An 18,294-nucleotide genomic window follows, 5' to 3' on the forward strand; every position below is an offset into this window, starting at 1 on the left:
ATGGAAAATGCGATATAAAGTAGCTACTTTTTGTTGAGTACTTACTTCACTATTGGCTGTATTTTTTATTTATATGTGACTTTTATTATAATTTTATACTTAAAATGTTTTTATGTTTAATTTTTAATGTATTTATTTAATTCTCACTACTGATGCTGAAGACAGTATAATTGATAAGCCTGTAAAATATCTAGTTAAGTTACAGGGAAAAAATGAGAACTCAGGTATTCTCGAATCCAAAGCTCATGCCATTAATCTCTAGACTGTTCCTTGTCATGAGAACTATGTAACTCTTTTTCAAAGACTTGTCTTGATTGAAAAAAAAGTCAATATCATAATAAGGAAACAGAAGTTTTACCTCCCTCTCTGTTCCTTCTTTCTCATCTCTTTATATATAATCTGTTATCTTTCACCAATTCCCCCCAATTTTGTTTCTAACCCTTATTTTAAACTTTCTATCAGTTTTGAAAAGCAAAGGAGTTATACTAGAAATCATCTATCAACAGTAGATAATTATTTTCCCCAAAACTGACCGGGATGCTTGATATTTGCTCCCTCATAAAATCCCCCAACAAACCTACGTGGCAAATGTCAAACACATCTTCAATGGACAACCAGAAACTTCAAGAGTGACTCAAAAATTCTAAGCCTCAATAAAAAGAAAAATGCTCAACTTTATTAGTCATCAGGAAAACAAAAACTGAAACCACTATGTGATACCACTACATACCCGCCAAAATGGCTACAAAAGAGACATACAAAGCTCAGTACTGTCCGTGGAGTGTGGAGTAATTGAAACACTCTCATCGCTGGAGGGCATTCCACTACAATGACTGGAAACCAGTTTGGTAGTATTTCCTCAAGTGAGGCAAATGCATCCTCCACAATACATGAATTCCACTCTCAGAAAATACTAAGCAAAAACATATGCATATGTTTACCAAAAGGCATGCACAAGACTGTTCAGAGCAGCACAATAACAGCACAAAGCTATAAACAACTCAAACAGTCATTAAAAGGAGAATGGGTAGGGGCGCCTGGGTGGCTCAGTTGGTTGAGCGTCCGACTTCAGCTCAGGTCACGATCTCACGGTTCGTGAGTTCGAGCCCCGCGTCGGGCTCTGGGCTGATGGCTCAGAGCCCGGAGCCTGCCTCCGATCCTGTGTCTCCCTCTCTCTCTGCCCCTCCCCCATTCATGCTCTGTCTCTCTGTCTCAAAAATAAATAAACATTAAAAAAATAAAATAAAAAAATAAAAAATAAAAGGAGAATGGGTAAATAAATGGAGGTAAATGGAGGTATATCTATACAAAGAAATACTACCCAGCCATGAGAACACATGAACTACAACTACACGTGACACAGATTATCTTACAGCTTTTTAAGCGAAAAAAAAAAAAAAAATCTGGACACAACAAATACATGCTATGTGATTCTATCTACATAAAATTCTAAAATCGCCAACACTAATCTCTGGTGACAGAAGTCAGAACAGTGGTTATTTGCAGGGAATATATATTCACTGGAAAAGTACACAGCAGAGATTTTGGGGAGCTGGTGATGTTTTATTTCTTGACCTGGATACTGGTTAGGCAGATGGGTTCAATTTGTAAAAACAAATCATGGGTACATTTTGTTTTTCGATCTATACACTTTTCTGTATGCATTTTATAAGTTAACAAAAAAAAGTATACCTAAAGAATGTCTCTGCTGTGTATATCACGCTGGCTAATTTATATTCTTGGGACCAGAAAAGTAAAAACATATACCTGTTATTATCATTTCATCATCAAACCTTTTCAAGAGTGGACAAAATCTACATAATTAAAAGAAAAACAATGTGTCGGGGAGGGTACTCAAAAATTCTAACTTATAAAAACTTCACTCATTTCTCAAATTGGACTTCATAGTACCTTAAACAAAGTTTTACATCAAAGTAGAAATGTAACAAAACCCACTCATTCATTAATTCACACTCATTCATTCACTCCAAAGTTATTTCAGTGACTACTAGATTCGAGCACTTGAGGATCTGGGGGAAATTCATAATTATTCTGGTGCTTGGGGAACAAAGGCAAATGCCTGTCAGCACCAGGTGGAGATGACAAACCAGAAAAGAGCCTGGGTGTAAGTGAGAGGGATGGGGACCGTGCAACACTGTTAATAACATGCCCCTATGTAAAGAGTCCAGCAGCAACTACTCAGCACCAACAGATTCTTTTCATGTCACTTCAATGGAAATCACAATGTACAATGTGAAACCAACCAGTTTTCAAATGTAGGCTCTTGAAAAGAGAACAAACAAGAAACACTGTGACAAACAAAGCACATCTGTGAGCCCAATCCAGCATATGGCTGCCAGTTTGTAACATCTGATTAAACTCCAGAGACATGAATGCTTAACTGGTCGACAGCCATGAGGGGCTCATTTACACGTTAGGTGCCCAACCCCTCAAGCATCATGCTCATTCTCTGCTTCACTGCAGGCTTAGGATTGACAGTTTAAAAATAAAATGCTTCATTACATACATTATGATTCGTTCTCACAATGAAATACTATGCAGCCATTTAAATGAATGAGACAGAATTACTGTGTCCTAACATATAATGCATTTCCATGAAATATTTTTGAGTTAAAACCAATGAAATCAGGACTTCAAGTAGAGTTTCACATTTTTTATTTTTATACAGACACGCACCCATGTTTAGAAAACTAAACATCAAACTCTAATCAGAGGAGTGCCACGGAAGAGGTGGGCAGAAGTTTGGGTGGCAACAATTTAACTTTTTATTTTATTTTCATTTCACTTTTTATTATTTCATATTATCTTTTGACTTCTTCCATGTATTCATATGTTTTAGGTGGACAAAAGCCCTAGAGCAGAACTCCCAGTTCCCCATGGATATGGCCTGCTACTTCTTTCATTAGTTCCAGTTCAGAACCAGTATCAGCCCCGCCTGATCCGGCCTCCAGGGGAAGTTGCTCTGCAACACGGCATCACCCAGCTTTTCTCGGTACCTTCCTCCTGCTCACAATACACAGAGCTGGAGAGAGGGGCTTCTTGTTAACTGCTTCACACTCAGCACGCAAAAGGGAGTCGTTAAGTCAAGTGTGTCAAACGGTTTCTATACGAAACCAAGAGGTTTCAGATAGTCATTCTCAGACAAAGAATCCTGTCTTCCTGCTCACCAGATCACGTAACCAGCTTTCACTGTTAAAAGTGACAGAAGAGAGGACCTGAAGGAACAATTCCTCTGTGGAGACATTTTAAAATAACCTTAGGGGTTTTAAAAATCACAAAAATAATAGACTGTGAGCTCCTGATTGAAAGCACCATACTCCCTTTTGATTTCCAGCAAAGAAGGCAGAAGAAACAATGCAGACAATGACTAAGGACCCAGTTGACAAACCATATAATTTCTTTTAAAATATTGGTTCTATTTAAATCTTCTAATGCTAATTTCTAAATCATAAGTCTTGATACAATGTAATATAAAATGTACAAGAGCCTTGTTTACCTATTCACAACATTTTTGTCTTCTTTTTTAAAAGAACTATCAACATATTCTCTTTGGTTGCTACTGTGTTAGTATAAATAACTTCTCCTTCCACATTTAATTTTCAATATCCATTTTAATACATATTTCCATTCTCCTTGCTTAAAAATAAAAAAAAAAGTATTATTGTAAGGTAATGTCTATTTTCATTGCCCATAATTTCAATGACATTTTCAGTCAAAAATACATAAACAACACCTGGTCTACAGAATGAAAAATATATAGAGTGAGGCCAAAACGAAACCTAAACCTGATTTCATAGGGTGATACGTATTACCTTTTAATCACTTATTTTAAAGGAGGATATAAAAAATTGCCATGATTTTTAAATCAGTTAGACATTTCTATACCCTTTCACATAAATGGATCAGGAAATTACAACCAAGGTTGCCCTATAAAACATGTGACCAATAAGATGGACATTTGTGTTAACTAAAGGCTAGTTTAATTTATTAAAATTATCTGAAAGTATGCATGTTCCCAAATACTTGATGCAACTCTTCATATATCTATTCAATTCAAATGGGTAATGCACACCCTTGACTGTTATAAAATTATTTTAAAATTATTACCCTTACATTTTTTCACCTACTGTTATGATCACTGCAGTTAAACAAGTGGAAATAAACAGAGGCCTAACAGAAGCCCAGTGAAAGAACAAATTTAAAAATCTTTGTAATATTGTGGGTTAAAAGCTGGGTGTGGCAAGAATGGGTATTAAACAAAATAATTTGTGAAATAAAAATATACAGATCTCTTTGTGAAAAGCACAAGGAACATTAAATGCATGGATATACTGATCACAGCTGTGTAAAACAAAACACTAATATCAGTTACACAACTCTAATGGGTAACATTTTTAAGCCACAAGAAGCTGTTACTGGTTTTGTTGGCTATCCAATGGAATTTTACTCTGTACTTTAAACAGGAAAATTGAACTGACCAAGAAACCAATATTAATTAAGTACCTGTTAAAAACCATACTTCATTAAAAAATCCACATATTCATAACATGTATTTTGATCTCTTTTGAATATTTAAAAATTATTGCTTGAAATGGTATTTTTAGTATTTACTGAAAATAAAGAGTTCAAACTCTAAAGGGCCAATATGTAAAACATATGGCTCCAAAAGGCAAGAGTCCTGTTGTGTCTAAATTGTAACCTCTTACTGGCATATTATAAAATGTTTAACTACAGAATTAAAAATTTCCAGTCTATGAAATATAAACATGGGCTAATTGTTAGGATCATTACTTGAATACAGTTTCTAACACACTTTCAAAGAAATTTATACTAGATCGAAGGATATGTGTAACTCTTACGATTTTGAAGCTGATAATATCCCAACTTAAATAGCTGAGCTGCATTAGAGGAAATGTGTCAAACCATACACTGAAAATCAAAAAGTGCATTATTGATTGTATTTGGAGCCAAGCATAGTTGCATGACTAATTTAGTCTGCATACTTAAAAAGTGATATAAATAGGCTTAAAATAAAAATACACTGAGAAAATATACCCTACATTAATGAAATATGACAGCAATGTATATTCAAATGTTCATGCCCGCAAGAATAAACCTATTTTCTCATGTTTGGGAAGACAAATTTTGGAGATGGCCCACATATTCATCCCTTAATCCTATGGTTCTTGCAAAAAGGAATGCAGACTTCTTTTAAGAGGAGAGCCACAAAGTTTAGAAACAAATTACTTCATTTCTCACCCTTTATCCTATGCCTTTGCTTTGTTTCCCCCCAGAAAGAGCCTGTGAAAACATCTGTGCTAATACAACCTTTCTTTAATATGTAAGACATGGTAGGCAGAGTGTCACGGGCACCCAAGATTCTGAGCCGCGCACAAAGATGTCCAGGGTAATCCCGCCCCTTCAGTGTGGCCAGAAAGCACAAATATAGTGGCAACCACTCTCTACTCTATAGCACTTTCTATGGTTATGGATGGTACAGCAATTCTCATGACTAGATTATCTTGTATCACTCCCTCTTGGTAAACTAAACAGGAATATTCTCCTGCTGGCCTTGAAGAAGTATGCTGCCATGTTGTGATAGGGCCGCGTGGCAAGGAACTGCAGGTAGAATACTGTGAGTTGAGAGCTGCCCCTGGGGGACAGACGCCAAGAAAATGGACACTTGAGTCCCACAGCTCAGTAAGAACTAAATTCTGTCAACAATCACAAGAACCTAGAATATGACCTTGCACTCCAGAAAGATACATGAAGTCTTGAAGACACCTCCAGCAGTGAGGCCAGCTGAGTAGCACCCTGAACTCCTATCCCACAGAAAATGTGAGATAATAAATGTATGTTATTTTAAGCTGCCCAATTTTTGATTTTTTTTTTTTTTTTTTTTGCATCATAGAAAACTAATACAAATAGTAACATGCTAATGTGATTTGCTAAAGTCTTTGTGTTCTAAGAGAAACTTAGGTTGTGCAGTAACAAAAGCACTTTTAATTTTGCGGCAGTTCAAGGCCTTTTCCAGTTCTCTAGAAATACATGTTTTATACCTGAACTGCTGGGTTTCTTTTTATCTGAACCTCTACATTTCAACACCTAACTTCCATTTTCTTTGGAAGGTGTGTAAAATTAGAAGTAAACACAAATGCATAGTATTTCATGTAGTACTCTATATTTGTAGAGCAGTGTGCTATTTAAAAGGTCCTGTGAGTTTCTGCAAGGATACCAGCAGAGGCATATATTCTATCCTCTATAAATTCTCCCAGAAAAAACAGATGGATCAACTAGGGATGCAAAACCAAAAGCTCATTGACAACACTTAGAGCAAAACAGGCTGTTGAGACATCTCCATGAGTAACCAAGTACAAGCTGGTGTGGATGAAACACCATGAGCTATAAACCTCACAGGGTATTCATATATTTCAGGAAGAAGCAGACAGAAGCAACCAGGTTTTGATACACCACAGAAAAAAAGAACTCTCCAATTTCCAAGGGCTCACAGGGGGTGTAGCATTGCTTTAGAACATCAGTTGAACCTGGTGGGAATTTTTGTGGATTTGATCTCTGAGTGACTGCAAGAAGTCTGTGGGAAAGATGAAGCTCTGTGAACCCTCAGAATTCACCAGCGCACCCCCCCCCCTTCCAAGAAGAAACTGCTGAAAGTAGAATATCATTTGCCCAAGAAAAAGATAAAGAAGGGCAAAGAAAAAGCAATATCCTGATAAAAGATGAAAAGATGATAGCCAGGAGAAGATGTGTATACATACCTCTCCATACTTTTTTCTTTAACACTTCAATGAACAAAACAGAATGGTGAGCTCTAGAACGTGAAGGTACTAGACATCTATTCTGACCCACACTTCCCTTTTAAAAGCTTAGGAAGACTAATTCTATATAAAAATGAGCAACAGAGAAAGATCCAGCTAAATCTAGTACAATGTTCTTATAAGAAACAAGAATAAGGAACAGAATAATATTTACCACAAACCATTAAGGTCTGTCAAAAAAAAATGCACAAAACAGGTAAGAACCCAACCATAACTTAGTATTTCAATGGAATTTAGAATTAAGAAGAAGAAATAAACATAAATCATCAATAAAAATTAGAAAAACTAAAAAATGAGGTGACAGTATTAAGGGTTTTGAAATTAAAAAAAAAAAAACAATTTTAAGAATGAATACTAAACTAGGAGGAGCATACGAGCAAAAAATATTCCCAAAGTTTATGATATATGAGGGGGGGAAAAAGGTGAAAATAAAAACAAAAAAATAAATCACTGAATCTAGGAAAATGATCTAGCCATTCATTTATATCCTGTATACTCCTTGTATTTTTATTACACTTCAGTAAAAAAAAAAAAAAAAAAAAAAAAAAAAGAAAATAGAGCACTGTGAAAAAGATAAAAGTGCTTCAAGAGAAAGTTGGCCTTAATCTTTAATGCCAGAAGACTATTCTCTGCATCCACATTTTAACGGAACTCCTCTCATAAAAGCCTCCAAAGACTTTCTAGGTCCAATGACAGTTTGACTCTTCAAAACTTTTAACCTCAACGATCACTCCTTTATTTCTGCGCTGTCTCATTCTCTGATTTCCCTTCTAAACTTCTTGGTCACTCATTTTTAATCTCTTTGTGGGTTTTTCTTCCTCCACAAGCCTTTCAAGAATTGGTATTTCCAGGCTCCATATTTGGCTATTTTCCCCTTTTACTCAAATTCTCTTCCTAGGCAATGATATCATGCCTAAAGATCTCAGCTTTCACACACACACACATACACACACGCACACATCCACACACATGCTACTGATTCTCAAATCCGTATTTCTACCTTAGGTCTCTCTCTCCTGATATCCGTTTAAATCAAACTGCTGAGGAGATCTATTAAATAGCTCACTGTTCCCCTCAGAAAACTTACTTCCCACCTGGCTCACCTTATCTGCAAGAAGTGGCCATTTCCTCTTACTGGATAACTGCTTTTTCTCTATCTGCTATCCTAAGAAAAAACTTCTTTCAACACTCCTATACTTCTTGTAGCTTTCCCTTATTTATTTATTTTTTTTTCATTAAGGAAATATAAGGAATCTACTTCTGGATTAAATAGGCAATATTACTATCTTTACTTTGTCACTATTCAGTCACTTCTTAATCTCCTACATTCTAATTATTCATCCCTTTAGCAAACTGCCCTCTCTGTAGAATTGATGATGCTATCATTTTATAATAATTTTTATTATATTTATAATATATATAAATATATATTATTTTACTTATAATAAAATAAATTATATTATGTATAATATAATTTTATATTATGTATAATATAATTTATTATATTATGTACAATATAATTTTATTATATTATGTACAATATAATTTTATTATATTATAAATAAATTATTTACAATAATTTTCCCTTTCAAGTGTGATTATAAATTCTTTACTACCTGATTTGCCTTATACTACTCTGTCTGCTCAGTCTCTGTTTACACTGATACTCCCTAGACATTCACTGTAACCTATATCATAGAATTTTCCAAGTACTTGGATAAAGTGAGAGGGAGAGAAGGCGTAAGATGGAGGGGTGGATGGAGGGAGGGAGGAAGAGAAGGAGAAAGAGAGAGGAGACACATTATGGAACAATTAACTACCTAGGCTTCAATAATTCAACTTATTCTGGTAACACCCTCTCCTAGTACACAGATCAATGTTTCAAATATCTATACACAGAAATGAAAAAGTTACAACTGAGAAATACTGAGCATTTTTAAATGTTTTCACAAAACCTACTCTGCTTTCTTAGCTCCCTCTTGTTTTTCTTCTGAATCATCAAGAAATAAATTTGGAATGGTTTTTTAATTCCCTTTAATCAGCAACATCCAATAAAATGTTGTTATATAACCTCTCGACCACTAAACAGCTTCTCACATTGGTTCCACACTTCCTTTCCTTTGCTATTGTGACCATACTGTTAAATATCTTCATGATCTTACAGACTCTTGTAATAGCCTTCTTTAATTTCTGTCTTTCATCTCTCTCTGCTTGAATCAATTCTAAATATTACTAATGTCATGTCATTCAATGTGCTCAATTCCTTTATGTTCTCTATGCTGTCTTTAGAAGTAACAACAAAATGCCACTGCCTGGCATTAAAATCCTGTACCAATTTGCTCCCAGTGTTATCTCCTGACATTCCACAACCTATTCTACTTATGTCTGCAAACCTATCTCCTATGTGTGGGCCTCTGTGTTTTTTAAACAAAGTATTTTCCGGAGTGCCTGGGTGGCTCAGTCAGTTGGGCAGCCGACTTTGGCTCAGGCCATGATCTCACAGTCCATTACTCTGTGAGTTCGAGCCCTGCTTCGGGCTCTGTGCTGACAGCTCAGAGCCGGGAGCCTGCCTTGAATTCTGTGTCTCCCTCTCTCTCTGTACCTCCTCCACTCGCACTCTGTCTCTCTCTCTCTCAAAAATAAATAAACATTAAAAAAAAAATAAAGTATCTTCCTTGCCTATAATAATTTGTAATTTCTCATTCTCTCATATAAAATGTTATCAAGCCTCCAAATGGAGTTTGGGGAATCAATCTCTCACTATTCTTATTATCATATCCCACAAGCTCCTTTTATGCAATGTACAGAATTTTTCAAAATGTGTTTTCAATCATATTGTTACTTAGAAAATTACACAAGAAAAAATGTTCAATACCATGTCTATGTAGGTGACTTATAATAGAGATCCATCTCTGCTAATGACAATCCGCTAGTCTGGACTCTCACACAGATAATAATGACAAACTAGTCATTTTTTTTTTTAAATGATCTTAAGAAAACGGAGATAGTTAAGAGCAAAGACAAGAAAGTTTTTCACTCAAGGAAATCCCCTAATCTATGTGGTGAGGAATGGCTAGAACTCAAGCAGAAAGCTCCAGACTTAATAGCCTGGAGAGTAAAAAAAAAAAAAAAAAAAAAAAAAAAAAGAAATTGAAAGTACCAGGTCAGCTGAAATGCAAGAGGAGATATCCAAAAACTGAGGGAGGCGGCGCCCTGAAATCCATGTCTACATTATTTCCCAAATTCTTGGCGGACACCTGACTGCACGTGCAAGCAGAGCATAAAAAGCACCATCCGGAAAGTTGAAAGAGAGTTTTGGCTGCCATCCATCACAAGAGATTTGTGAGTTTGAGTCCATACAAGTAGGCTGCCTACTAGAATAAAAATCAACTCTCTTTAAAAGATAATCAAACCCACAATCTTGAAAACATATGATGTATAATGTCTGGTACACAATAAAAATTACTAGACATGCAGAGAAACAAGAAAATATGATCTACAGGTAAGAGAAAAAAATCAATCAATGCAAACTTACCTTAAGTTGACCCAGATGTTAAAATTAGCACAGAGGGATTTTAAAACAGCTGTTAAAAATATGTTCAAGAGCTTAAAGAAAAAGATAGTCATGATGAATAAAAATATGGGGAAATGCTCATTAAAGAAATGAAATATAAACAAAATGAAAGTTTTAGAACTGCAAAGTACACTATCTGTATTGACCATTAACGGGGTTAGCTTAACAGCCCACTGGAGATGTCAGGAGAAAGGATTAGTAAACTTGAAAATAAATCAAGAGAATGTATCCAATTTGCAAAGCAGAGAAAACAAAAACAATAAAAATGAGTAGAATCCCAGTCATTTGTGGCACAATGCTCCCCCGCCCCCCACGAAACCCTGAAGAAGAGGAGGGCATAAAGCAGTAATATTATTTGGAATTATAAGGGCCAAAAATGTGTGAAATTAGATGCAAAACATAAGCTTTTGTGTTAAAAAATGTCAGTATTTCAAGAAACGTAAATACCAATCTACCACCACCACCACACACAAATAGGCACACTATGGAGAAACTGGTGAAAACCAAACAGGAAGAGAAAATCCTCAAATACAAAGCAACTGCAAACAGGGTAGTATCAGTATGAATGAAACCGGAATTTACATCAGAAAAAGATCAGAAGACATTTGAAGCATTTTGAAATGCTAAAAAAACAAACAAAACAAAACAAAACAAACCAACCCTGTGAACCCAAAATTCTATAACCAGGGAAAATTTCCTTCATAAATAAAAATGAAATCAAGGCATTTTCAGTTAATGAAAACTGAGAGGATCTGTTGCCAATAGATCTGCACCACAAAATGTATATATTCTGGCTTTATATATATGCATACATGACTGTCAGTATACTTTTTTTAATGTTTATTTATTTTTGAGGGAGGGAGAGAGACACAGAGACAGAGAGACAGCGAGACAGCGAGAGAGAATGAGCAGGGGAGGGGCAGAGAGAGAGGCGGAGATACAAGATCCAAAGCAAGCTCTACTCTGAAAGTCAGCGCTTACCATTGAGCCACCCAGGTGCCTCTGTCTGTATACTTTGTATACATGTAAATATTCTGACTCTGCACAGGGCAGATTTGCCTTATACATCTCCGTTTAAAGTTCTTCCAATAGATCAGCTGTCTTTTCTCTTTAAAATAATTCAGTGAATACACTTGATGTGTTTGTGTATGCTACTTAGCTTTAATCTACAAGGAGAGGTGGTTACCATTTAAAATAGACTAATCAAAAATCCCGCCTATAAGGACACTTACCAGCTGAAGTATCTCAAATCAGAGGCTCTCTCAAAAGGCAGCTAAAGTAAGCACTTCAGATATTGCTAATTATACATGCACCTGAGTGTTCACTAGTATAAGGAATATCAGAAATAATTTTTCACTAGTGAAATGAATGTTATTCTTTATATGTGGTGACTGAAAATATTTTAGGGTCACTGCAGCCCTTTCATAAATACAGTATGAGAATCAAGAGACTATAGACTATCTACATGTACGTTTTATCTGCATCCTGTGTTCATGTAGGATCTGCCTTCTGACCTAAAAAAAGGGAGCAGATTCTGACGTCAGAATAGCGTTTAATATATTTCAGAGTGAAAGTGTGACGTAAGGTGCTTGAAAATGTGCCTTATAAAATAAGTGAGAGTTGAGAGTTCATCTGACTTGTCAAAACAGGTTATATGACTGATCTTCAAGCCAACTTGTTGGTCAGTATTATATGCGTGACAGAACTCATCTAAGATTTGTTTTCTTTCACCTAGTAGTGGGTCTGGGGCATACAGCTTTCACTCTTTAATACTTAGCTTCAGTTTGTAATCTCCCTTACCGCTCCCAACTCTACCTCCCTCACTTCACCTGCCTAAAAATGAGAGTAATTACAAAATCAACGTCTTTGCATGCCCTTTATAAAATACTATATGTAGTAACTTTGTTTATATAAATTTATTTTTACATATATTCATGGTTGCATTCTAGTTTGGCAGTTTACATTAATAAAATTTACATAAGAACACAACAGAGAACACAGTTTCATATGAAATAATATTTTTAAGTGCATAATTAAGTAAATGAATTTGTTCAGGGAATGAATACATAAAGAATTTATTGATTCACTGATTTTATAGCTGATGAGGATTTTAAAGGTCCAGAGAGATCCTTTCTCTGACTTAAGAAAATTTTACCAGTACATCACAAATGCTTTTCTCTTTCACCAAAGAAAATACCACAAAATTTTTTTTTCTTTTATTTTTCATTCATTCATTCAATCATTTATTTTTGAGAACATGAGCAGGGAAGAGGCAGAGAGAGAGAGAGAGAGAGAGAGAGAGAGAGAGAGACAATCCCAAGCAGGGTTCTATGCTCTCAGCGTGGAGCCTGACGCAGGGCTTTCTCAGGAACCATTAGATCATGACCTGAGCCAAACCCACTCGGGTGCTCCGCTGACTAAGCCACCCAGGCACCCCACCCACTACTTTTCTTTTAAAATAAAGTTCTTTTAAGCATGACTTTTATTGATATGAGTGAACTTATCTTACCTCCAAATGGTATCCAACCCTGATGAAGGCACAAAGTGGGTCAAAAGCTCCAGTACCACAGGTCAGAAGATGTGTCCTATTATAGTGATGCAAAACTCGAACGTAATTTGCACATTCACTCTATAGCAGAGGAAAAAAAAAAAAAGGAAGATACTGGTTAATATAAAAAAAAAAAGTTTAGCCCTTTTTAATTTTTGTATTTCCTAAAGTACAAATCTCATGTTTAAGTCTCCCATGGCTAGTGGGGGCATGTGGGACAGATGACAGAGGGCAAGGAACAGTGGAAGAACAGACTGAGGTGACCAAAGCACACTGTAGTTAGCCACGCTGTGTGAATTACACTTATAATGGGATTCTGTCACTTTTCAGGTATTCTAGAAATGTATTCAATATAAAGATTTGCATGGCACTATGTTCCACTAGGTAATTAAGTTATTCCCAATGCTGTTATTTTTTTAAAGTACATGTAAACAGTGAGTAAGTACAAAGTCAGAAAACCAACAATTAGAGAAAGCTTCATTACTCTCAAGGAAACATATACAGACTTTAAGGCATTACTGAGTTTTTTAATGGTTAGGGAAAATAAGTCATATATTCATATTCATACATTCACATACAGCACTTTCATAGTGAACTTTCAAAGAAATATATAGAAAGCTAACCAAGAGAAATACTTATTTTATACCTATTACTTTAAGACTGCTGTCCAGGAATCAGCAAAAAATTTTTTATAATGGACCAGGGAATAAATATATTTAGTTGAATGGTTTCTGTTCCAACTACTGGTCTCTGTTCCAACTACTTACCTCTGTAGATAAGGCATGAAAGCATCCAGAGATAATACAAAAATGATTGTGTGCAACTGGCTTCCAATGAAACGTTATTTACAAAAATAGAAACTTTTATTTGCAAAAAAACTTACAAAAATAAAAAACTTTAAAACTTTATTTACAAATATATTTGGCCAAGAAGCTCTAGTTTGCCTATACTTGGATCCAAATCTAAGTTTTTTGAGGACAGAGTATTTATTTTACACACCTTTTATTCCCTGCTTAATCAAATGCAGTACCAAATATATTGTATATACTTATGAAATTTTACTACATAAATCACTAGGTGAGTTTTATGACCAATAGGCTGAATGAAAAGAAGTCTAAAACTACTCAAACCAACTTGTCTAAGTTAATTACAGCAAACACCTTCTTGGTAAATTAGGTACTGCTATTTAATTCAAAAATGTTTTTAATGTTTATTTGTGTTTGAGAGAGAGAGAGCACGCGAGCAGGGGAGGGACAGAGAGAGAGAGAGAGAGAGAGAGAGAGAGAGAGCGCGCGCACGCCACAGAATCGGAAGCAGTCTCCAGGCTCTGAGCTGGCAGCACAGAGCCCTACGCGGGGCTCGAACCCAAGAACCATGAGATCATGACCTGAGCCGAAGTTGGACACTCAACCAACTGAGCCACCCAGGCACCCTGGATACTGTTATTTCATTTAAAATAAGTTACAAAATACTATTTTAATGCTAAATATTACTCTAATATCAATACATGCAATAGTCAGGAAATGTAACGTTTTATAAGGACAGTTTGTCCTTATAAAGTCTCTCATATAACAGTATCGAATGAAAAAGTCACCAGAACCATCTTACCATAAATGATTCATATTATGGCATTCCCTTGGTAAGAATGAGGAATGTACTACTACCCTGATTATCCACAGCATGTAGATATATTTTCTTCAATTTCCAACTCATAGCATTTTATTATGAGAGTGACCCATATCACTGGAAAAATCTAATCATTCAAACATGGAGAAAATATTCTATTCTATCACTAGAAGCACCTGCTTTTCATGTCATCAAACGCTGTCACACCTTAAATGAAACAAACAACATTTGGCTCTGCTGGGCTGACAATGACATAGCCTAAGAGTGTGTTCAATTAGTCTGCATCATGCTACGAACTAAGGCAGCAAGAATGTCTTGACTCACTCCTTGGCTGTGACCCAGTTGCTACAGAGACTCAGGAGTTGGTATAACGTGTGTTAGCCTTTTACATGTTTTTGTTTTTTTTTCTCTCACTATAAAAAGAGGAAAAAAAAAAAAAAAAAAGGATAAGTTAACTTTCAAAAGGAGATGTGCATGCCTTCTTCCAAACACGTGTACTGTGTCATCAGCAGCTACTCCAGGCACAGGGAAGTCCCTTCGTACATGTTTTAGTGTGCTCAGAACTGGGTCGGGGCCACTGCTCCTGCACAAGCTCACACGCTGCAGGGAAGTTATGGAGAGATGGAATGTTAATTCTTCCAGTAAGAGAGACCCTAAGCACATGGTGGAAGAGGTAAAGCATGCATACTGCCTTTGCCTTCTCCTTTCTTTTCATTTTCTCTCCTTTTGTTTCTTTAGTAGGTTCTAATGACTCATCAAAGCAAAATGAAATCTCACAAAGAATGTGCTTCGCTTTCCCTTGAATTAAAAATTGACCCGAAATTATTTTTTCCACAAATATGTAGGAAATAAGCATTAGTATAAGAAATTCATAAATCTGAGTGGATAAAAATATAATAAAACAAAAACCAAGACCCGCTTTACTCGCTTTACTCTAACCCTTCATTGAAATTAACTTGTAAATAACTATGTCTAAATGTATATGTATATATGGGTACATGTACATATATTTTTTTCTTCCTGAATCAACTGCATATATGCCTTTTGGGAGCAAATAAAAGGTTAGGGAGTCAGTCCCTTGTGACTGACCAGGGATATAATTGATGATGTGTTTAATTTATAATGAGTAATACTTACTGCGTCTTTTCCTTTCATTATGCATTCTTCTATTTTTAGTGCTGTGCTAGGCCAGTGTATCTGAAATAAAAGACAATGCACTATTATGCAAATGCATACAAAAATAAACCACACTGAAAAACCATTTCATTTTTTCTGGAATTCCAATATGTGTTCATTTTTTTCTATTTCCTCAGAAGATAAATTAAGACTTTATCTTCTTTACATCATTATTCGTATAATGAAGGCACTTCCATTTGAGCTTTTATTACAGGCTAAAACTTAGTTAAAAAAAAAAAAGTCTTTCTTAAGGCTCCTTCAAGTCTCAGCCTTTCAGAAGCCACTCACAATTCAAGCAGCCCTGCTCTGTACTTAACCTGCCCTGAATTCTGCAGTCCAGTCTCTCCCCTGAACCTGACTGTCTGCTCCTCCTGGTCAGGCACCACCGTGAGTTCCCTTTGCATTTTTACCACTAAGCCCAGAGCTTGGCGTATGGGGACTTGGTAGTGTTTGCTAAGTGATGGGATGAAAGGATGCATGACTCCTACATCCTGGATGGACACCCAGACTGCCTCCAAACCTCTAGCACAACAAACATGGCACATCTTTGTACATGTCCCTCTGAGATCTATAAAAGTGCATCATCGCTATCATATGGTACCAATGGAGCAGGACTGGTATACATGACTCAGAAGTAGAAATACTGGGTCTTAGGCAAACACAAATTTAATCTGCTAATGTAGTGCCACACTGTTCTCTAGAATGGCAACATGTTCATACTCCACCAGCAATATCCCCGTATCCTCACTGACACCTGCATTACCAGCTTTCTAATTTTTGTACTAAACACCTCAAATTCAGTATTTAATTTAATCCTTACTACAACTTTATCAAAGATATGGTATTACTTCAGGACATCCTTTTTTAAAACAAATTTTTTTTTTTTTTTATGTTTATTTACCTTTTGAGAGAGAGAGAGAGAGAGAGAGAGAGAGAGAGAGAGAGAGAGACTGGGCGCAAGTCAAGGAGAGACAAAGAGGAAGGAGACACAGAATCCAAAGCAGGCTCCAGGCTCTGAGCTGTCAGCACTGAGGCCTGATGATGGGCTCAAACATACAGACTGCGAGATCCTGACCTGAGCCAAAGTCAGAGGCTCAACTGACTGAACCACCCAGGTGCCCGAGAGACCTCCTTTTAAAAACAAAAAAATGTGTGTTTCTCTGTCTAGCTCCACAACACATTAGATCTATAGTTTGGAACTCAAATGTGATCCATATAAGTGTAACAAGTGGTAAGTTTATCCCCACATCTGCTTGATCAATCACCCACCCCCTCCCAGACTGAAAAAGCTCAACTGAGCCCTTTTCTTGTGTCTCTCAGAATTCTGGGGAGCATCATCTCATGCTAATGTGTCATCTTCATGGTTTCTGCTGACCAAGTGATAGTAAATTCTGTTTTGGGAGATGCTGGCTCTCATGAGAATACTCTAATTTTTTCTTGATTGCCTTCAAAGGTTTTCTCCTTAGATCCACAAGTACTGGGGTACAGGACTGCTAACAAGTTCTACTTTTTCTACTTCCATGGCACTTTGAGCTAGGCTACATCAGTATTTCTTTGGTTCTCTTCTGTTTTAGGCAATCACTTTCTGTTCCCAAGTTAACATTCTGGTGAAGGAATGGAAACTTTCCAGTAGAGTAGCCTGGGGCTCTTAAGGTATTAATATTTCTACACATAACTTTTTCCTCCTCAGGGTGCTCATGAGTCCCCAGAGGAAGGGTTCAGGGATATCTTTCTACAACTCAGGGTCAATGTTTCCTGTCATTAGAGTATAGTTTAGGCCTGGGCCAGTCAGCCAGACTCTTTTCCTATCTATGGCAATTTGTCCCTGTAAGGTCCCTATTATCTCTCCCTGATTTCTCCCCTCCCTCCACCTACCACCATTCCATTCTGTGCTCTGCTAGCCTAAGAAAAAACTCTGGTTATCAAACTCAATATTCGATGTTGCTGATTGGAGGTATTTTTTTATTTAGTGAGCACACTGTTTAATTATTTTTTAATTAGTTGCCAACGTTTACAAATGAGAACTTTTGCATAAAAATCAAAACTTTCTGATTTGCTTCAGATTTTTCTTTTACCTAATTGACCCCTTCAGTCATTTGAGTTTTTGAAAACTGATTTTCTATATACATATATGTGCGTGTGTGTATATAACTGATTACATGCAACTGATTATAAAACTTATTTTATATATATATATATATATATATATATATATATATATATATATATATATATATATTTGGATCCCAAATATGGTGAAGATTTAATTTTTTTTAAAGCTGTGTCCCATAAAAGTAATAGGTTAGGCATGTAGAAGAGGCTTATCACATACTATGTAGCCAAATCCAATCTGATACATGAATAATATAGGGAATTTATAAAAGTAGGGTCAATGGCATTTTATTCTGATGCTTTTTACATAGCTACATGTATTATCATAGAAACAAGCATTCTATGGCTTGAATTACAGGTGTAACATCTTACTTTGATATTCTTATTAGTGTAACAGGTCC

General features: G+C 36.0%; 1 protein-coding gene across 1 annotated transcript in view; it reads right to left on the minus strand.

The window, feature by feature from the left end:
• The window catches only part of SEMA3E (semaphorin 3E), a 238,496-nt gene that overhangs the window by 72,942 nt on the left and 147,260 nt on the right, over positions 1 to 18,294 (minus strand). Inside the window, exons 3-4 of the mRNA XM_019451311.2 lie at positions 15,743 to 15,802; positions 12,941 to 13,060 (exon numbers count right to left, since the gene is read on the minus strand). Coding sequence (XP_019306856.2) covers positions 12,941 to 13,060; positions 15,743 to 15,802 — 180 coding nt within the window. The remainder of the gene's footprint in view (positions 1 to 12,940; positions 13,061 to 15,742; positions 15,803 to 18,294) is intronic.

Source organism: Panthera pardus, unplaced genomic scaffold (assembly GCF_024362965.1).
Source record: "Panthera pardus isolate Hobbes unplaced genomic scaffold, ASM2436296v1 HiC_scaffold_8, whole genome shotgun sequence".
Lineage (NCBI taxonomy): Eukaryota > Metazoa > Chordata > Mammalia > Carnivora > Felidae > Panthera > Panthera pardus.